At 35.4% G+C, this 19,100-nt stretch overlaps 1 protein-coding gene across 27 annotated transcripts in view; it reads left to right on the top strand.

Moving 5' to 3' along the window:
• Nucleotides 1-19,100, top strand: part of AFDN (afadin, adherens junction formation factor) — a 119,387-nt gene that overhangs the window by 50,079 nt on the left and 50,208 nt on the right. For 17 of the 27 annotated variants that reach the window (XM_085575502.1, XM_077782082.2, XM_085575501.1 and 14 more), the window contains exons 9-17: nt 522-566; nt 2,874-2,968; nt 3,713-3,975; nt 5,487-5,556; nt 7,647-7,762; nt 12,507-12,568; nt 13,435-13,640; nt 17,298-17,318; nt 18,059-18,204. In XM_085575502.1, coding sequence (XP_085431628.1) covers nt 522-566; nt 2,874-2,968; nt 3,713-3,975; nt 5,487-5,556; nt 7,647-7,762; nt 12,507-12,568; nt 13,435-13,640; nt 17,298-17,318; nt 18,059-18,204 — 1,024 coding nt within the window. The remainder of the gene's footprint in view (nt 1-521; nt 567-2,873; nt 2,969-3,712; nt 3,976-5,486; nt 5,557-7,646; nt 7,763-12,506; nt 12,569-13,434; nt 13,641-17,297; nt 17,319-18,058; nt 18,205-19,100) is intronic. The other 10 variants (XM_021544189.4, XM_085575503.1, XM_085575491.1 and 7 more) reach the window with 3 other exon arrangements.

The following is a 19,100-nucleotide window of genomic DNA, read 5'->3' as shown; positions in this document are numbered from 1 at the left end:
AGAATATGTGAAATGTACTGCCATGTTCTACAGGTTGAGGTTTGGTTTGCATATTAATGTTTTGGGTTCTTTTAATAGTACTGTTGATTTCTTTTCTTGTTCTCTTACTCTTTGTGGGATTTGGTGCTTTATCATTAAGATGTTGTTCTTGGGCAGAGGCATGAGACTCCCATATAGTAAACCCAGTCTGAAGTGCCACGGGTGTCAGTGCTGAGCTTCACACATTGCCTGTGGGACTGGCCTGTTCGTGTTTTTCTTCTAACAGCTTGTTATCACTTCTCTAAACAATAAGGATTGTTTCATTCAGTAGCTTTATAGTACTGATGTCTTTATATTCTACACAGTTTCTAAAGTTGAAAGTTTAATGAACTTCATCCTTATAAATTGAATAGGTGTTGTCTGGCTACAGTTTCATCCTTTCCTGTCTTTTCTTTTCTTGCCCTCCTCCGCATGTTCTGCATGGTATCTGTTCTGCTGGTGCTGCCTTCACCTGGGTCCTCTGCATGTGTTTCTAACCCCAGGGAGAAGGAATCACTTTGCCTACTACAACTATCACACTTATGAAGGTAACGCTGTATTTGATACTGTTCTCTCATTAGTCACTAAAAACTTCTCCGACTGTAAATCTTGTGTTTCTTGATGACAAATGAAGGACTATCTTATTTATCTTAAGGGTTTTTTTCCAAGGGATTGCTTCTGTGAAGTAGTTATCTGTTTTATCAGCTGCCATTTAATTATTTGATTGGTGAACAAACATCAAATAGATAATGACTATGCTGTTATCCAAAGAGTTCAACCTTCCAGCTATAATTAACAGCTAAATTTCAGAGCAATGTAGTAGAACTAAAAGTTCTTTGATCCATCTGCTTGCAGAATTCATAGTTAAAAGGGTTATTGGGTAAATGGCAAGTAACTTAGCTGTCCTTTTCAGTATTAGACTGTGTTGATACAGTGGATGAAGTCTGTGATGATTTTTACTGGGAATAGTATTTGGACCTCTGGGAAAATTACCTTACTTTCTACTCTGTGGCGTTTCATAGCATCCTTTGGTGTTTCTGCTGCCAGGTTTGTCTAACATTAGTAGTATATGTCAAAGATGTAGCACGTTAGAGAGTAGAGGCACGTTCATTTTTTATAGTGTTCAAAATTGATAGCCTAATGTACAAATCATTATGTACTTTTAATTCTCCTTAGAGTTTAGAGTAATGTGCAGATGTGTTCTGGTTTGACCAAACACACAAGAATACTAAGCCATTCTCTTTTAATTGTGAAATGTTTGCCAAAATCTTTTTTGTTTTATTACATTTTTCCCTGTTTCCTCACTTTATTTTCTAGACTGCTGTAGGAAAACTACATGTGGTTGTCAGTGCTGCTTACCCTTTCCTTTATAGTTGCAGAGTGCAATACTGGGGTTTAAAGAACTGTATTCAAACTTGAGTCCAGTGCTCAATTATGTGAATTGAATTCAGACTTCTGTTTTGCTGACATTGTTATTCCAGAGAGCAGAAAGGTTTCGTAGAGTGTGCTGGACTAAAAATCATGGATGGGCTCTGCCAGAGCACTTGACCATTAACTAGGAAGATGGAAATTTGGTTGCATGTCACTGGATAAAAAAATACAGCTTTTTAAATCTTAGTGTGTGAAAAAGAGATCTTCATACTCTAGAACCTGACTGTGTCTTTGGAAATAAAGCACTTTAGGATACTTGTATTTATTATAGAAATAATTCCAGTAGAAATGTCCTCCTGTCAAAACAGAGGCTGTTTATATTTTTGCAGAAGAACCTAGCAGACTGGCTTTTATGTCCTGTGCAATTGCACAAATTCATGAAGTTTGCTAGTGAAGTATGTCTAGTTTTTCCACTTCTCTACAGCTGGTGATGTTGATATTTCTACAAATGTTTAATTGACTGAAGATTAGATTCTGTATGTAGAGGATGCACTTCAGTAACATGTGGCTGTTCATGTGGCAGCCAGCAATTGCCTCTGTATCCAAGTCATGTGAATGAGCCAGTAAACTGAGATCAATCTGATAATAAAGAAGTAGACTGGGTATACTGAAGTGATGTTCAGCAGCACTTTGAATAGCTGATTATCTGTATTATCTGTGAATATGCCTTTTGATGAGTTCAGGAATATTAATAACTTCAATTGTACAATCATAATATTTAAAGGCTGAGAAAAACGGCAGTCCCCCATATTTACAGATGTGAGCCTCAGATCCTACAAGCCTGAAATTAAAATTACAAAGCATAATTAAAAAGGCAACCCCATAAGGCTTTTTTGCTTACTTCATCACAAAAAGGAGCAACCTTGAACTGTAGAATAGATAGCAGTGGGCGATGGTGGACATACAGGTATAACAACTTGGACAGAAGAATTGCAGAAGGTTGGAGAAGTGGAAAGCCTTGGCCAGGGTATTTTCCTGGACAGCTTTCTTTCTGAGAACAGAACTGCAGTATGTGTAACACTTTTGCATAAGTTTGTTGGCTGTTACAGTAAAAAAAAAAGTTTACTATTGGCTCTTTCTGCTGGAAGTGTGTATCTTGTCTGAAATTGAATAGTAGAATTATCTCCTGAATTCAACATGGTGTTTCAGATCTGCCCAGCCATCTCCTAAGCTTATTAGTGTTTAAACCTGTAGTAGTTAGGAACTTGTACAGGAAATATGCTTTCAAGTAGGCTTTCTCTGCTTTCAGGGTTCTTACATTATGAGCAACAACCAAGTTCCCTACAATCTTGAAAGAATGTCACTCGGGTTTTCTTTTTTGTGAACATTGCAATTCTGAACTAAGTTGCAGTAAATATAGAAATACTGTGTGAGTATTTGAACTTCATTAACTTACAAATTAATATTTATCACTTGCTGTACAGATGGTTCTGACTCCAGAGATAAGCCAAAGCTCTATCGTCTACAATTAAGTGTCACTGAAGTTGGAACTGAAAAATTTGATGACAATTCCATTCAGGTATGGAAAAAAGTAGACTCATATTACAGTACTGATCTGATCTCTGGTGTGTTCTGTGTCATTATAAGAATCTTAATAAAATATGCTGTAAATACCCTTCAAAGTTTTAAGAGTAAAATATTGCTGAAGTTTTGTATTAATGGCCATAATTATCTGTTTTAATTTACTTACACTCTTGATTTAAAAGGAGGGTTTTATTATTTTAAGTCAAGTTTTTATTATATAAGGGATGTATTATTTGAAATGGGGTTTTCTTTTTCATAACTTGATCAATTAGTGTTACATATCACTGTTTTAATGGTTTTCAAGTCTTACTCTTAATTCTGTTTAGGCAGGATTTTTTAAGAGTATAAAACAAGCATATTTGTATGAAGTTCATGCCAGAGAGTCTCTTACAGTAGCCTGGGTCCATTGCAGTGCATTTAGTTGATTTATAATTATTTACCCTCTGAGATTTCATATAAAACAGCAAGTGGAAGAAAACAATATATGACCAGTAAAAAAAAAAAGTAAAAAAATTTTCATTATGGGATGTCTGCTGCACATGTTAGTTAAATGTGTGTTTTATTATTCTTGTTGCATTGAAAAAAGAAGTGAAACTCACAGATTTTAGTACTACTTACTCATCTCTTTAAATTTATAATCAAAGTTAAATAACGAGTTTGTATAGAGGAAGCTACATCTTAGTCTGTTTTTTTATTTCTGCTACAGTATAATTTATTCTGTTAATTAATTTTTTCCCAGTTATTTGGTCCAGGAATTCAGCCTCATCACTGTGACCTCACTAATATGGATGGAGTTGTTACTGTAACCCCTAGAAGCATTGATGCTGAAACCTATGTGGAAGGTCAGCGTATTTCAGAAACCACCATGCTGCAAAGCGGGATGAAGGTTCAGTTTGGGTCTTCTCATGTATTTAAGTTTGTGGATCCTACTCAGGACCATATTATTTCCAAAAGATCTACTGATGCAAGTCTTATGGTCAAAGGCCCAAGACACAAAACTGGGTGCGTAAAATTTATTTTCATCCTACTGAGGTTAGAAGGAGAGCCTTGGGGAAAAATACATAATGAAAGCATAATTAATGGCCTGGGACTAGTGTGTGAACTCATTTAAAGTGCTAAGTATACCATTTTAATACTTGAGCTCCACCTTGTGATTTTATGTAGGATTAGCAAGTGTCTTTTTCATTATGAAGTATTAAACAAGATTTCCTCATGCTCACTTCTGTGTGCAAAACACTATGATGCCTTATTTTAATGTATTTCATAGTTCATCCAAGCTCCAGGAAAAGTCAAGAAGTTGCGGAATGTTTTCAGAGATTCTGTTTTTTGTTTTTTTTCAGATAATAACTTTCAAAATTCCACTAAAAGGATTTGGTAATGAAATCATAAAATGAGACTGTTAAGATAGGGAACTATATGTCTCAATATAGCAAACACTTTTAATAGTGTGATTACTTACCCACTGGTTTCTGTGTTGCAAGGACTGACAGTACAGAAGTCTACCCTGTTCTTTCTCATTCATATTTTTGATAAGTGCATAGTAAAAATACTGATCATCAATACTGTGACTCTTAGGGGTTCAGGTGTTTTGTTCAATGGCTACAGAAATACTCAGAAGAAACTATCTTAAAATTAGTTTGTATAGCAGGGGAAAAGAACATCCTCTTTTCCATCTTCTCTGGGTCCAAATGAGGCTACTATTGTTAATATACACATTATTATATAATGTTATTCAGAAAAGTAACAAATTGGCTTGGAGATGAGTGAGAGAAAGATAGCTCGGGAAAAGCAGCTTATCTGCTGAATTAATATAGATGTATGCTATAACCATTTTTAGTTTTTTCTCCACTGCATTTTCTTATGGAGGACACTGTGCTTTTTGTAGGCCCTGTCTGTGGGAGGATCTCCAGCCATGTGGCTGTCATGTAACATTCTTGCTTAAATTTTGAGTTCATGCTGCATTTAGCCTGCAGATCAATAAATAGGTGCTCTTGCAAATTTACAGTCAACTGGAAAGCACTGTATTACTGCAGAGCTTTATCTGGACAGTAAAATCTATGGCAAAGGGCTGTTGCAGCTTGAACAATCAAATACTTTTTTAATCTTTAGAATAAGGAGATAGTAATGTGCATTGCTATGATGTATGAGTTATTTACATTATGTTGTACATTTAATACTAATGAGCTGAGTAAAAAATTGTAGCTAGTTTATTGTAATGAACACAATGCCATGAACATGTTTTATGTGTATTATGTGTGTATTCATATTTTCTCACTTGACTGGGAAGAAATTAGCTATGACTCTGGTGTTGCAAATGAAATTGTCTGTATAAATATTTTTAGGTTTTTATTGATATGAAGAACTAATAGAGTATTAAAAAAGTTAACATTAACTGGGCTCATGTTATAACCCTTGAATTTTTATTTACTAATTTTATTTACTCTCTTCCTTGTTTATTAAATGTTGAACAGTCTAATTTCTAAAACATACTGGAAATGTTATCTTGCTTATAGAGCTGTCCAGGAAACCACATTTGATCTGGAGGGAGATATTCACAGTGGAACAGCATTACCAGCAAGCAAGGTATTGCATTGTTACTAACCTAGCAATAAATAACAGCATGTGTAAGTTAAATCAAAATTACAGCAGCAGTAGTATTTGGGAAAGTGTGGCCAATTTATCAGTCTCCCCTGCTATTTTTCCTTGTGGATGAGCTCAGATTTGGTTTCTTTTTTTCCCCAAAACCCTTCTGTTTATATTTGTATTGGCATTGGGGATGCATCTCATGTCAAGGATAGTAACATTTTTTAGAAAGGGAAACTCTCCAAAACTGAAGTTGTTTCTCCCCAAATTGACTTACAGAAAGCAGATCATATGCAGGTAGAGATTCTTGTTAGAACTGGTACATTGTTACCTTGTGTGTGTAGCATATGGCTGTTGTCATCTGTGATGGGGTAAATAAATGTTTTATATAAAATGTGAAAGGGTGTTCAATTTTAATTTAACTAGGCTTTTAAAATTTAATGGATGTGACTTTATACTTCAATAGAGCTCCTGTACACACATTGAATAAACAAACTGTCTCTGCACTCATAATTATAAACATTTTATGAGGTGATAATCTTTTCATGCTTTCTTTCTGCACTTTCTGTTAATAGATTTTGTCTCAGAATTGCATTTTCCAAGAGCAAATAAAGAGTAAATTACACAATGGGTAATGCCTTACTTGCTATGATCATGTGTCTCAGATGAAATGAGAGAAGGAATTATTTCTGCAGTATGAAATGGAGTAATCTTCCCAGAACTGCATTCCCTTTTTTGTTTTATTTCTGCTATTACACAACTGAAATACTTGTAACTATTTAGTGATATTAATGAAGCAGTGTAGGTATTAATAACTCTGATAACTTTTGAATGTATTTTTAGTCTTACGTGTTTTCTTACCGGTCTTTTGATTCAGTTTCTCTACTTTCTTGGTACTATTGGGTAGTGCTTTTTATCTTGAATGTGTTCTTCACCTACTTCTAATAGGAATATTAGTGATATTTTACAAGGAAGAACAGAAATTTTGCAAACCAATAAAATACCTTAAAAATTTCTCAGAATAAGTGTTTCTGGCTTTATTATATAGCTTATTTCATATTCCAGTCACAGTCATTAGAAAAAAATACTTCTAGTGGACTGAGGGAATAATGGGAAAATCTAGTTTCTTCTTCAGTTGTGCTGTTTGAGACTGTACATCTTGTTAAAGCACTGATGAATCACTCATTTTCTGACATTTGCTTTCTTCTAAGTTTGCTTTTCTGTTTGGAAAAGGGGTAACAGTAAGTTTAATGAAAGTTCTCTGAGATGTGGTGGTGAAAAGTGATTTAGTTCAAACTTGATGCACTTGTTGGAAGGTTTTCCTGTGTTGAAGTAAATTATTTAGTCCTAGAAATCTTATGAAATGTTGAAACACTTTCTATTTTACTGATGTCTTGTTTTCTGCTCTTTATGCTGAAAAAAATTGCTATTTATTTTGCTGCTTAAAGCAGCGTATTTGTCCCATTCTTGATAGGATTTGATTGAATTAGAAATCATAAATTAAAAGCTTCCTTATTAAGGAGCCTAAGACACCAAAAGAAAACAATCAAATGTTACATAAAAAAATAACAGTTTGAATTTCCCCTTTTTGTCTTGGAAATGTTGTATTGCCTGCCAGAACAGATTTTCCTTAAGATCAGGATAAATTATGTGTCATATCACTAATGCAAACGCTTGGAACTATTGCAGAAGCAGAATGGGGGAGTATGACTAGTTCTAAATTTGTTAATGCACTTAACTTTGTCTCTTACCTAAACTTTTGATTCCCAACCCATTCTTGCTTTGTATTGTAGCTATGCAACTTTTGATTAAAGGTGTTTACAAGCTACATTATAAATTCTAGCAGTGCATTAACAAAGAACTGCTCCTAGCTGGCCATTGTTGTCTGTTGAATTGGGAGCAGGCTCTTCAGTGCTTCACTGTGGTGAAAAGACCTGCTGAGCTGTTGTTCTCTGTGCCATACTCCCTTCTTCTGTTTCCCCATCTCTTTTCAAGCCTCAGACCTCAGCTTCATTTTAGTGCTGCTAGGCACAAATAGCAGCTCATGCAGTGCTTGCATGCTAAGCACCTGTCCTGCTGTTTTGAATTAGAGCACCAGCAGGCTGGACGGTGACAGGACATCATCTGCATCCAGCACAGCCGAGCGAGGAATGGTGAAGCCGATGATAAGAATAGACCAGCAGGATTACCGCAGACAGGACAGCAGGTAGGAAATGTGGGATCCATTGCTTCTCAGGATTGAAAAAATGGATTTTTTTTTTTTCCAGTAGAAGAAGTGCTGCATTAAGGTATTTTAAATGATCTGGTTTTCCATATGAAGAATGAGATTTCCTTTGAGATCTCTCTCCAGATAAGCCCCAGGATTAACAACCAAAGCAAAAGCTTCACAATATTTAAAAAAACCTAAAAAGAACTAGTCCTTGGCTTCAGTATTCTTTGTGGTTTGGTTCTCTTTCTGTAAAGTTAGGCTGATAGTCGTGTCACATCATTGTTATTGATTTGTGGTTAGGCATGTCATATGAAATGAAAAGTACAGTTACATAAAATTTTAATTTGTCAGTGGCAAGATGATGTGATTTACTCTGTAGAGGGAAATAAACCAGGTCATTGCTGTGTCTGCTATGCTGTTGTCAGCCAGTGTGGAGTCTCTGTCCTTGAAGATGCTGGACAGGGTAGTGAGCAACTTGTTCTTGTTGACCCTGTTTTGAGCAGGGACGTTGGATCAGATGATCTCTAGAGTTCCTATCACAACTCAACAAATCGGTGAGAATGTGAATAGAACTTTTTCCAAACTTTTCAAAAAATAGAAGATTGTATTGCTGTCTGCGTAAATCAGCTTTTAAATTTAGATGAACAGCTGTGATAAATGGATGAAAGGTAAGGTAAATATGCTGCAGGGTTAAAACATGAAGTGATCGAAGTTGTAAAGCTTGCAGTATAAAACTCTTTGTATCTTTAAATTGATATATTATTCACTAGACAGGAATGAGAATTCAGAAATGGGTCTGGCAGGAAAAGAATACTACCAAAAATGGGCAGAAAACTGTGCTTCCACTTGAACTTGGATGTTCAAATGTTCTATAGCAGGGGCATCTTTTAAATACTTTCAGTGAAGTTAGACTAGAATATAACTCAGTTCTGCTCTACACTCCCTTGTTAGAGTGCCTGACCATCTTCAGATTATTTTTTAGAATTTTATTAAGATTGTGACGATTTAACTCCTTTTGGGTTACTAGTATTTTAATTGTCATTTTCCTCATAAGATGAACAGAACTTCTTTCTGAACCTCTTATAGCCTGTCAGAAGTTCTTGAAGCTTCTGTTGTTAATACTTCTTGATCTATGCTTCTGTATGTGTTTGAAGTTTATTAAATTTCTATGAAGAGAATTATCTTGTGCTATAAATCTGTATTTCAGAAACACAGAGCCATCTGTGAGTTTTATCTTGGCTTCATTTAGTTGGGGGTTTATTAACTTCTTAAATTCCTTCTGAAGAGAGTAGTTATTGCTAGTTTTTACAAAGGTTTTTTCACCATGGTTCCTGTGTGCAGAAAGTATTTTTAGAGGCATCTAGATCACACTTAAATTTGTGATAACTACAACTTCAGAGATCTTCGTCACCAGCCCTGACATTGGTATTTTATTTGTATGTATATACCGCAAATGTGTGTAGAATGTGTTGTGTAATGAGTCTCATTCATCTAAATACAGCACTTCTATCATGTGCTTTTTCTCAGATACATTCACTGTGTTTGTAAGAATAACAAATCTGTGAAGTCAGGATATTAGATTAGGACTTGACAAATTGGACAATGAGTTGACTGAATATGTGGAATTCCCCTTTGTGGATATATTTTGTGGACCTTTAGTTAGGCTTCCTCTGGGATACTCTGATCTCATTTTGTGAACTCTAAGGACAGTAATTGTGAACTGCTTTATTAGTTTAAGAAGCCAAAGATACTTCACTGGCAAGTTTCAGGTTCTTCGTATTGTACAGCTTCCAACCCACACTAAATGTTCTAAATGTTCTTCTGGGTACTCTGTGTATTCATCACTGCTCTATAAAGGTGACTAGTAAGACAAATAAGACTCTCTTCCAGTAACTTATTGGATGGGTTGAAGACCAAAGATTAGAACTTGGCTGCCATGTTGTTTTCATGTCTAGAAAGAAAAAAAATTGACATCTGAGAGTATAACTGCAGTTTGCTTACTGGGTATGATTATACTGATTGTAATGTGATTTTTGTAAATCAAACATAATAACTATTCAGTTAAGGATTGTATTAATATATGCTTATTAGATAACTGACTACAATTAACATGGGCAAACATATAATAAAAAATGAGAAAAAAAATTGTCTTGGATACCTTTCAAGGGTTCTTGAAGATGTGTTTGGTTGGAAAAGATTGTGATGATATCTAAGTGGTGTTAACTGAATGCGGATGCATACCCACTTCCTTGATTTAACATGCCTTAAAATACATAGTTAGTATGCTGACAAAAACAATCACACATTTTATGCAGTTTATCATAGACTCAGGTTATGCCTAAGATAATGCCTAAGAGAATACAGAAATGTCAGGAGAATGCATTATTGCTTTTAATGTGATTTTAAAGTGTAATATTACCTGAGGCTATACTAAGAAAGGAGGCAACACTTAATCAGTATTTATGACCCTTCTAAATCTAACTAGACTGTCAGACTGGTTTACCTCAAAGATTTTCATCACCACAGAGGGGCTTTATCTGCAGGAGCAATAACATAAAGAAGTATACACTTAAAATATATCCATTAAAATGTGTTATCAAAAACACAGAGAATTACTTCAACTTAGATTTCTAATGTGCAAAGCTTAATTAGAGAGTATTTATTTTGTGTGTTTTTAGGGGAAGGAGGAAGTTGATATAGGGTTTGGAAATAGATGATCTTCAAGGGCCATTTCCATCCTATAACCTACCCAGACTATCCTATGGCATCATAATTTGTTGAAGGGAATTCCTATTAGGGTAGTTAAATAATTGATTACTGCATCAGTTCCTAGACAACTATTTTACAGATAGAATTAAATTAAAAATATTTAAAGAATACTTTGTATTAATTTGGCTCATATGGCCAATTTCCAGAAGTCTATGAGCAATCTTGTGTTAATATCAGGTCTTATAATTTATGACACATTTTCTCTCATTGGCTGGGAATCCATTTCCTCTGTTTGTGCTCAAACTGATCAATAGCATTTTGTTCTAAGGAAAATAAAATAAATCATCAGCTGAAATCTGTCACTGTTTTACTAGCCAGTTTGTTAAAATATTTCTATCTCTTACTACCATTCCAATAATGAAAGATGAAAAGATTTTCTGGAGTTGTCACTGTAGTTCCATTTTATAATACTGTATATTAGTAATTTTTCTATGGAGTTAAGTCATTAAGTTCTCATTGAAGAAGCATTTTGACAGTGTTTCAGCAATAGTGAACATTTAGTTAATTTTAAATTTATCAGTAAAAAGATAGAAAATACATAAATTTATACACCAGCTGCGTGCTTTTCATAAAGACAGCATCCTGTCATGTTTGAAATGTGACTGAAATGGCAGAAATTTGTGTACATACTGTGCCTGCTATTCCTTAACTTTCAACTCCCCCAGAAATTTGATTTGGTGAACACTTCTTATAATAAGGCATTATCTAGGTGGCATAACCTGAGTTCTCAGCTGGTTTAAGGTTTTGCAAGTCTGTAAAAAAGCAAGCAACCAAACCAAAACCCAAAGGTACCCTGGATTTTTGGATTCAATATGCTAAAATTTGGTTTAGATCTTTTGACATCAGCCATCAAAATTATATTGTGGATTTTTACTACAGGAGATACATCACTGAAATCCTGTATTCAATTATCTTTCCCTTGTGGCATAACTAATAATCTTCAGGAGAGTGACATTAATATGTTACATTCCTTTCTTTATCAAAGTTGTTGGGGAAAGTAGAAAGCTGCCTGTTGTGTTAATGTATTTAAAATTATTATTGCAGGCAGAAAATGTTAAGCTTTTATTCATTTCCTAAAAATAGGTGTCCAGCTTCTTAGAACAGCTCAGGTAATCTTTGCCTAAGGCAGTAATGATCTATTAAATTAGGAGAAGGTTTTTCACTCAGAGGATGGTTAGGGACTGGAACAGCTCCCCAGGGCAGTGGTCACAGCACCAGCCTGACAGAGTTCAAGAAGCATTTGGACGACGCTCTCATGCACATGTTGTGACTCCTGGGGTGTTGTGTGCAGGGTCAGGAGTTGGACTCAGTTATTCTAATGGGTCCTTTTTTACTCAGGATATTCTGTGAAATACACACTTAATCTTTTGCAGGCACCAGAAAAATCAAATCTCTGTTCAGTTTTCTACTCGGTGATTTCTCTGATGGGTTCTGGTAAGAAATAGCTCTGCAGTTGGTTTCAGTGAGGACAGTTCTGGGGCTGATTGCTGTTTCCTGATGTAATGTAGCAACAGCTAAGTAAGGACTGGATTTGACCTTCTTTTCCTCTTTACCAGAAAAAAAGGTCAAAGAGATTGACTTCATAATTTTGAAGGCATGAAAGGCAGCAGTTGTAACCAAGTTGATGTTTCAGGCAAAGCTTCATTCCATTTCTTTCATGTGTCCATGAATAATTTGTTATTTGAATCCTGTAAATGGCAGATGGCAAACTGATTGTATCAGCCTGCTGTGCAGCACACAAGAGGGTGCTCATTAGTATCACAGACTCCACAGTTCAAGTCTGTATTTTATCTGTTGTGTTGCTGGCAAATACAACTTGAATGATTCTGGAGGAAAGGTAAAAAAAAGTGTCGTTCTGTGTAAGGTTGTTGTGTCAATATTTGGAACCAGTGTATTTGGAGAAATATGTAATTTTACAGTAATTAATATCACCCACGTGGATTATTTGTTTAATTTTTTCATCTTTCTTTAGATCTCAGGATACCCTTGGACCAGAACTGATACTGCCTGCCAGTATAGAATTCAGGGAAAGCTGTGAGTAAATAGTGAAGTTACAATACTAACCTGTTAATGCATTCTTCTATACTGTAATATTTCAGTTAGTTTGAAAACTTAAGGGTGATTTAAGTAAACATTGGAAGAAACTATGACTATACAGATGCTAGACAGTCTAGTAGTATAGTTTTTGTTGGGAGGATGAGCAGATATTTTAGATATTGAGGCATGTTCATGCATATCTTAATTCTGATTACATTTCAACTCCTTCAGATTTTCAGATTAAATGTGAAAAAATTATAATCCCATCTCCTCAATAGTACCTTGGATTCATTGTCTTCTATGTAGTTCTCTGTGCCTTGTGTAGTAGATTGCATCTTGGTCAAAATCCATTTTCTATAAAATCTGATTAGTTTTACATTGTCATTTAGAGTTTAATTTTTTATTATCTTAGTGTGCAGGTTTTTAAGGCTCAGATCTGGTAGCATAATAACATATGAGAGATTGCCCACACTTCAAATATTTGAAACAAAATAGATTTGTGAGCAAGCAAAAACTGATGTTTATTAGTATGGGAACTTCGTTGGAGTAATATGTGCAAGAGGAATTTTCCATTTTTCTGTTCCGTTGAAGATGCAAATTTTCAGTACATAAAAAATAGTACAGAAATGTTTCCCAATGATCAGATTTTCTGGCTTTGTATGGATGTGTTTTGTTAGTGTGTCTAACACTATGTACTGTAGTATGTAGTAGACAAGTTAGAGTTTAAATTCCTGTAAGTTGCTCCCCCTTCCTCTTCTTTCCCCAAAGAAAACCCTTTATGCCTCAAGTTAGGAAATTTTCTTTCATTCTTTTTCTGTCTTTGGGTTTATGACATACTGTTTTTTTTTCCTTTTTGTCTGCAGCTGAAGATGCCTTCTTATCTGCCATTATAAATTACACAAATAGCTCAACAGTTCATTTCAAGCTGTCACCAACATACGTTCTGTATATGACATGTCGGTATGTATTGTCCAGCCAGTACAGACCTGACATCACTCCTGCTGAGCGTACTCACAAAGTCATTGCAATAGTCAACAAGATGGTGAACATGATGGAAGGAGTGATACAGGTGAGTTACTCTGCCAAAATAATGTCAAGGGAATTACCTACATTTTGTTGATAATCGAGCAAACTTTTTCGTAGTCTGACCCTTAACAGTAGTTGATTAAACAGTTATACCTGCATTGACTGCCCTTTTGAGGGGCAGTCATTGCTTTTATGTCAGTGAATAATGTCAGTGGTAAAGAAACTTTGCCTGAGCAAAGTGGGAAGTTAGTTAGTGGCTGTTGCTCTGAAGATTATGTTCCCTGACAAGAAATGACTCTTTTCTAGAAGGTAAGATCTTTGCAAACGTTTCTGGCCATGAACCCTTGTAAAACAAGTTGGATCAGCTTATTAAAGCATACTGTATAGGTAGCATTTGTTTGCACTGATTGATGCTTGAAATGAACATATTAAAAGAATTATGACTTTTAAATTCTGACCCTATCACTTTTACAACTTTGGTAACCACGAAAATGGTTGGATGTCTTGAACATAAAACTGGACATAAAACTTGGACATCTTGGACCAACCTGACACAACTGCTTTGTAAAGAGAAATACAAGTTCTCAAATGTTCCAATGTTTTATATGTAGTCTAACACTTGCTACTATACGTGCAAGACTTCTACAGAATCACAGGGGGAATTCCGTTTTGTGTGAAAATACAGGATAAGATCCACTGGGCTGTCTGTGATATTAGTCAATACCTTGCATTGTGTACCTTGCATTGATAAAACAGATTGGTCATTTTCTCAGACAGGAGTGCTAGTTCATGTATCCTCAGTCATTAATTAAACTTCTTTGTCTGCAGGTTTTTCTCAGAAGAAAAATTGAAATCTATTTCTATATTTATTAAAACAGGTGTATTCGTTGCAAATTGTGCTGCCAGAGTAGCAGCAAGGACCGTGCTGCACTAAGTGCTGTACAGGCATAACAAATGTGTCTGTCCTGCCTTAGAGAATTTACAATGCAAGTGTTACACAGCAGCTTGATTAAGGGAGAGTAGGAAAGTAAACAAAAGGTGTGGCGTGAAACTCACAAGCAAACTGAAATTGGTTGGGTTTGGTAAGATTTAGTGAAGTTTTCTGCAGGGGAATATTGCCTCTAGACACCTGTGTAATCTTAAAAAACAAGCTCCTACCTTTCACAAGAAAGACTGAGAGGAAGTGGTGTTGTTGAGGTCACTTTACAATAAGAAAGATTTGCCTTCTGTGTACATTTGAAAGTTGATCAGAGACTGAACAGCAGTTTGCTTCTGAAGTGAAGAACTGGTATGTTGTTTTGAATCTTGATGTCACAGTCAATAAATATTTGATAAATTGAAATGGTATCAAAAATTAATATCAGGCTCTTCTATTAAAAAAAAGAAATTAAATCTGTTTATGGAAGAGAGGAGACTGGGGCTAAAGGGAGAACATGAAATGGCAAGAGCCTGCACATAAGCAATTCAGCGGCTAGAATGGAAAGTAAATAGAGAGAAGTAGTCTTCAAATATAAACTGGAAGTTACAGGTCTGAATCAAAGAAAGTCAGTTTATAGAGTTAATGTATACTGGTTATAATGAACCTAAAAAGACATGTAGAGACAGAGGCGGGTATAGTGGGAAAGCAGAGATAAAATTTTCTATTCTTAGTATTGAATGGCTAATGAGGTGGCTGCTAGAAAATATTAGAGGGGTGGACTCAGACATCAGTTTGATTTGAAAGAAATCAAAGCTAGAAAGGAGATTATCCTGTGAAAAATATTCATTTACTGCACTGATAAGGGCTTCCCAAGTTACATGCAACCTTGTGGTTCTAAGTCAATGTATTTTCTATAATCCTGCTAATACTACTACAAAACTGTTAAACCCAGCTGTTTGTCTGGACTGTCCTTTGTGAAAGGCCATTTCTACAGTCATGTAATTCAGCTGCATTCTAATCTCCAGCCCAAATATTATGGAACACATCAGCAGGGAAGCAGTATTTGTGGTTTGCAAAAGATGTTGCCTAATTGGAAGAAATTAACTGAAAGGAGTCAGAGGTTGCAGAAAAGTTGGGAGGAGGTTCATTCAAATGTCATGGTGAAAGGAGCCAGAGGAAAGGGAGGAAAATACACCTGGGACAAAAGAGAAAAACTTCAGTGAATTTCAAGGTTAATAGGCTGAAGGCAAAGAAATACATTGATTCTAGGAACCAGTAAAATGCCTTTAGTTTGGACCTGTCTTAGTGGAGTAGAAACAGAACAAGCTTAGTTAAGTCAGATTACTTCTTCTAAGGTGCAACGTAAGTGGTTATATTTATGGCTGTCACAGTCAAATTACCATGTAAGAGGTTGTATCACAATAACTTTTTTGTGTGTCAAGTGTAAAGCATTCGTGCGCTGGAGGGGATCTGATGGTGTGAGAGACAGAGAAAACAAGTGAGTGGCAAGTGGAGAGAGAGGCACCCAAAACAGGAGTGAGAAGGTGCACAAACTCATGTGCTGTATTGTGGGAGTAAATAAATGGCTGAGATCTTAAATTTCCCTGCCTGGATCAGAAAGCTATGAAGTCTCATTGTGAAGTTACTCAAGAAGTATTTGCTAACAAATTAAGTTTGTAACTTCATATATAGTATTTGTATCCAAATATTATATATAACTTTGAGGTAAATATAAAATAGGAGAGATCTATTAGAAGGCTCAGTGCTTTCAATAAAAAAAGCAGAATTAGAAATTTAGTTCATATGAAAAAGCCTTTTTTTTTGTATCCTTTTTTTTCCCCCCAAATCATTCTGTGGCATTTTTCACACTGTTTAAATTTTAACATTTGTTTGAAGGAGCATTTTCTTTTGTTCTGTGCAAACACATCTTTAGTCAGTTAAGAGTGCTTTGGTTGCAAAGGGAGAGAAAACAAAAAAGCAGCAGCAATTTGGTGTTTTGAGCTCTAACTAAAATTAAAATAGTAGCACCTCAAATATTTGCATCTAAGCTCACTGTATTGCAGGTAGGGGAGAGTGATCTGAACAGAAAGAAAAAAATAATTAAGAGCTCAGTTCTAAATAATCGAACATCTGGTGTGTTCTTTTTTTTTCTTTTAACTCAGTGTAGCTTTATATTTACCAACATTTAAGAAACTTAGCGTGGTATTTCATTTGACTTTTCTGTTGTTTCAGACAATCTTTTTGTTCTTCAGTTGAAAAGTCATGTATTAAATCTGTCCTAGGCGTTCTGTGTATTTTGTTTGCTTTTGAATGTTGTTGTTTGGTTGGTTTTTTTGATTTTGTATGGAGGGTTTCTGTTCCCTGTTTGTGTGTGTTTGTATATTGTCCCTATTGCAGCTGTGTGGGCAAATGGCTCCCAGGATCTGTTGTTTGGATGGCTAGTTGCCCCATTGCCTGCAAAAATTTCTGCACAGTTTCTCTGGCACACTGAGCATGGAATTACCAGTCTGGGATGGCAACTAGTTTAAGGCATTAATTCCTTGAATTAATTGTGACATATAGGCACTTCAGTTCATAGCTGTTGTGCTACTGGTCCTATTAAAAGAATTAATTTTTTAGAAAGAGCTCAGTTGCATTGTAGCTGCTGATTAATGCATCTGTGTATAACTGTGAACATGTGTTTTACTTTCATATTTAGTGTTTGATTTCTAAAGATTTCATGATTGTTCACAAGTTTCTTTCTTCTATTCTGTTTGATTTCCTTCGTCCGTTTTTCTCCAGGAGGTAGACCAGGTTGATCAGGTAGGATATATTTGCTGGGAACTGATCCTAGCTATGTTGGCTTAGCTCAGTTTCTCATACTGCTTCCATATCAAAATACAATACTCAAACAGCTGGACTTGAACAGTTCATAACACTCATTCAGCAACTGAAACATGCAGTACTAAAATCCTTTTTTGACTTTGCAACTTTTACGGCATTCCATAATTTCTGCTTAATGCACTTCAATGTGGATATGAAATGACCAAAGTTCTTTTTCTTCCCTTTATTTTCTTTTTTCGTTGTTTGTGGTTCCTATTCTTTGGATTTCATCTGAGGTTGCCTGGCCTGGCATTTGTGGTCGGGAGATGGTGAGATAGATCAGTACTTGATACTGAATCACGTGGTATCAAAGCCAGTGAGCGCAGTATCAGCGTGGCAGTGGGCAGTAGTGAATATGCGCTTAAAAGTGCACAGATTACCAGATACTGCATCTGCTAAGCTCTTTGCACTGTGTAATTAGATGCTTACACTGTGGCTGTCATTGATATGGCTATTGGCAATTTATTAGTATTTCATGTGTTCGGTGAAAATGTTCAAATTGAATGTAGTAGTTACAGCAATTGCGGTATTATGTACAAACATTTTGCAAATATCTGGTATCTGAGATGTTTGGTGAAATGGGAAGAGGTACTGGTCTATCTTTTGGAGCCTTTTTAAGCTGCCATGCTTTATCAGAAAATTATTTCCCTGTATTATTTCTTGCTTCTTTCCACTTACAGAAACAGAAGAATATTGCTGGGGCTCTTGCCTTTTGGATGGCAAATGCATCTGAACTACTCAATTTCATAAAGCAAGACAGAGATCTTAGCCGAATTACTGTGGATGCACAAGATGTTTTGGCACACTTGGTTCAAATGGCATTCAAGTAAGGCTATAAAACTTCTATTTCAATTACCATTTTCTTTATTTCTGTGATTTACAGAACAACTTTACATTTCAAATTTTAGATGTTGCATTAATATCCTTCGAGTATTGTTAAATACCTGAGAGGAAAACTTAAAAGAACAGCCTAGACTTACTACTTTAGACAGATGCTCTGTTTTGTGAATGTGGATCACTGAGTTGTGCATGAGTTTCCCCTGTTAGATGGTCTTGTGATAGTTGAGGCTGCCAATTATAATTATAGGGAAATTCAGTTTTTCTTGATTGCTTTCTTTTAATTTAATGTGAAATTGTGAAGAAGGGTTAGTTTTGCTGTTAGTATGTAAATATATAGGCTTAAATATTCCTGGGTCTTTAAAGCAATGAATCTTGTGCGCTTAAAGGGCTTCTAAATATAATCTACTTTCATAATTCTCATAAATAGCAATTTTCAAAGTGTTTTTTTGCACAGATTTTTCTCAAAAAAAGAAGGACAGGTTTTGGTTTGGAGTAAAAATCAAGTTATACTTGTCAGCTTAGGCAATTACAATACTGATTAAAGGAAAAATTGAATTAAATAACCAAATGGGAAGGGAAAACCTCAGAGGAGAGTGCCCTTAAATAAAGATCACAGTATTGGCTGAGCACAGTGTTAATCAAAAAGAAAGGCTTAATTTTTGTTCCTATGCAGATTTTTTCGTTCTACTCAAGCCACTGCTGAAAAAGTATTTCACAGCAAATTTTCCAATCAGAAACTAATGTTTAGAGGTGTCCCAGTGTACCTTGGGTGACTTAGACCCAGCCTACTCCCACTAGTAGGATGACTGTTTTAAGTAAAAGCACATGTAATATGAAATACAGTATTGTGTGCTCTTTTTTACTGTGATGAGAATGGGAGAC

The sequence above is a fragment of the Lonchura striata genome, chromosome 3 (assembly GCF_050655825.1).
Source record: "Lonchura striata isolate lonStrDom1 chromosome 3, ASM5065582v1, whole genome shotgun sequence".
NCBI lineage: Eukaryota > Metazoa > Chordata > Aves > Passeriformes > Estrildidae > Lonchura > Lonchura striata.
Note: the sequence above shows the minus strand (reverse complement) of the source record. Positions and strands in the feature narration are given on the sequence as shown.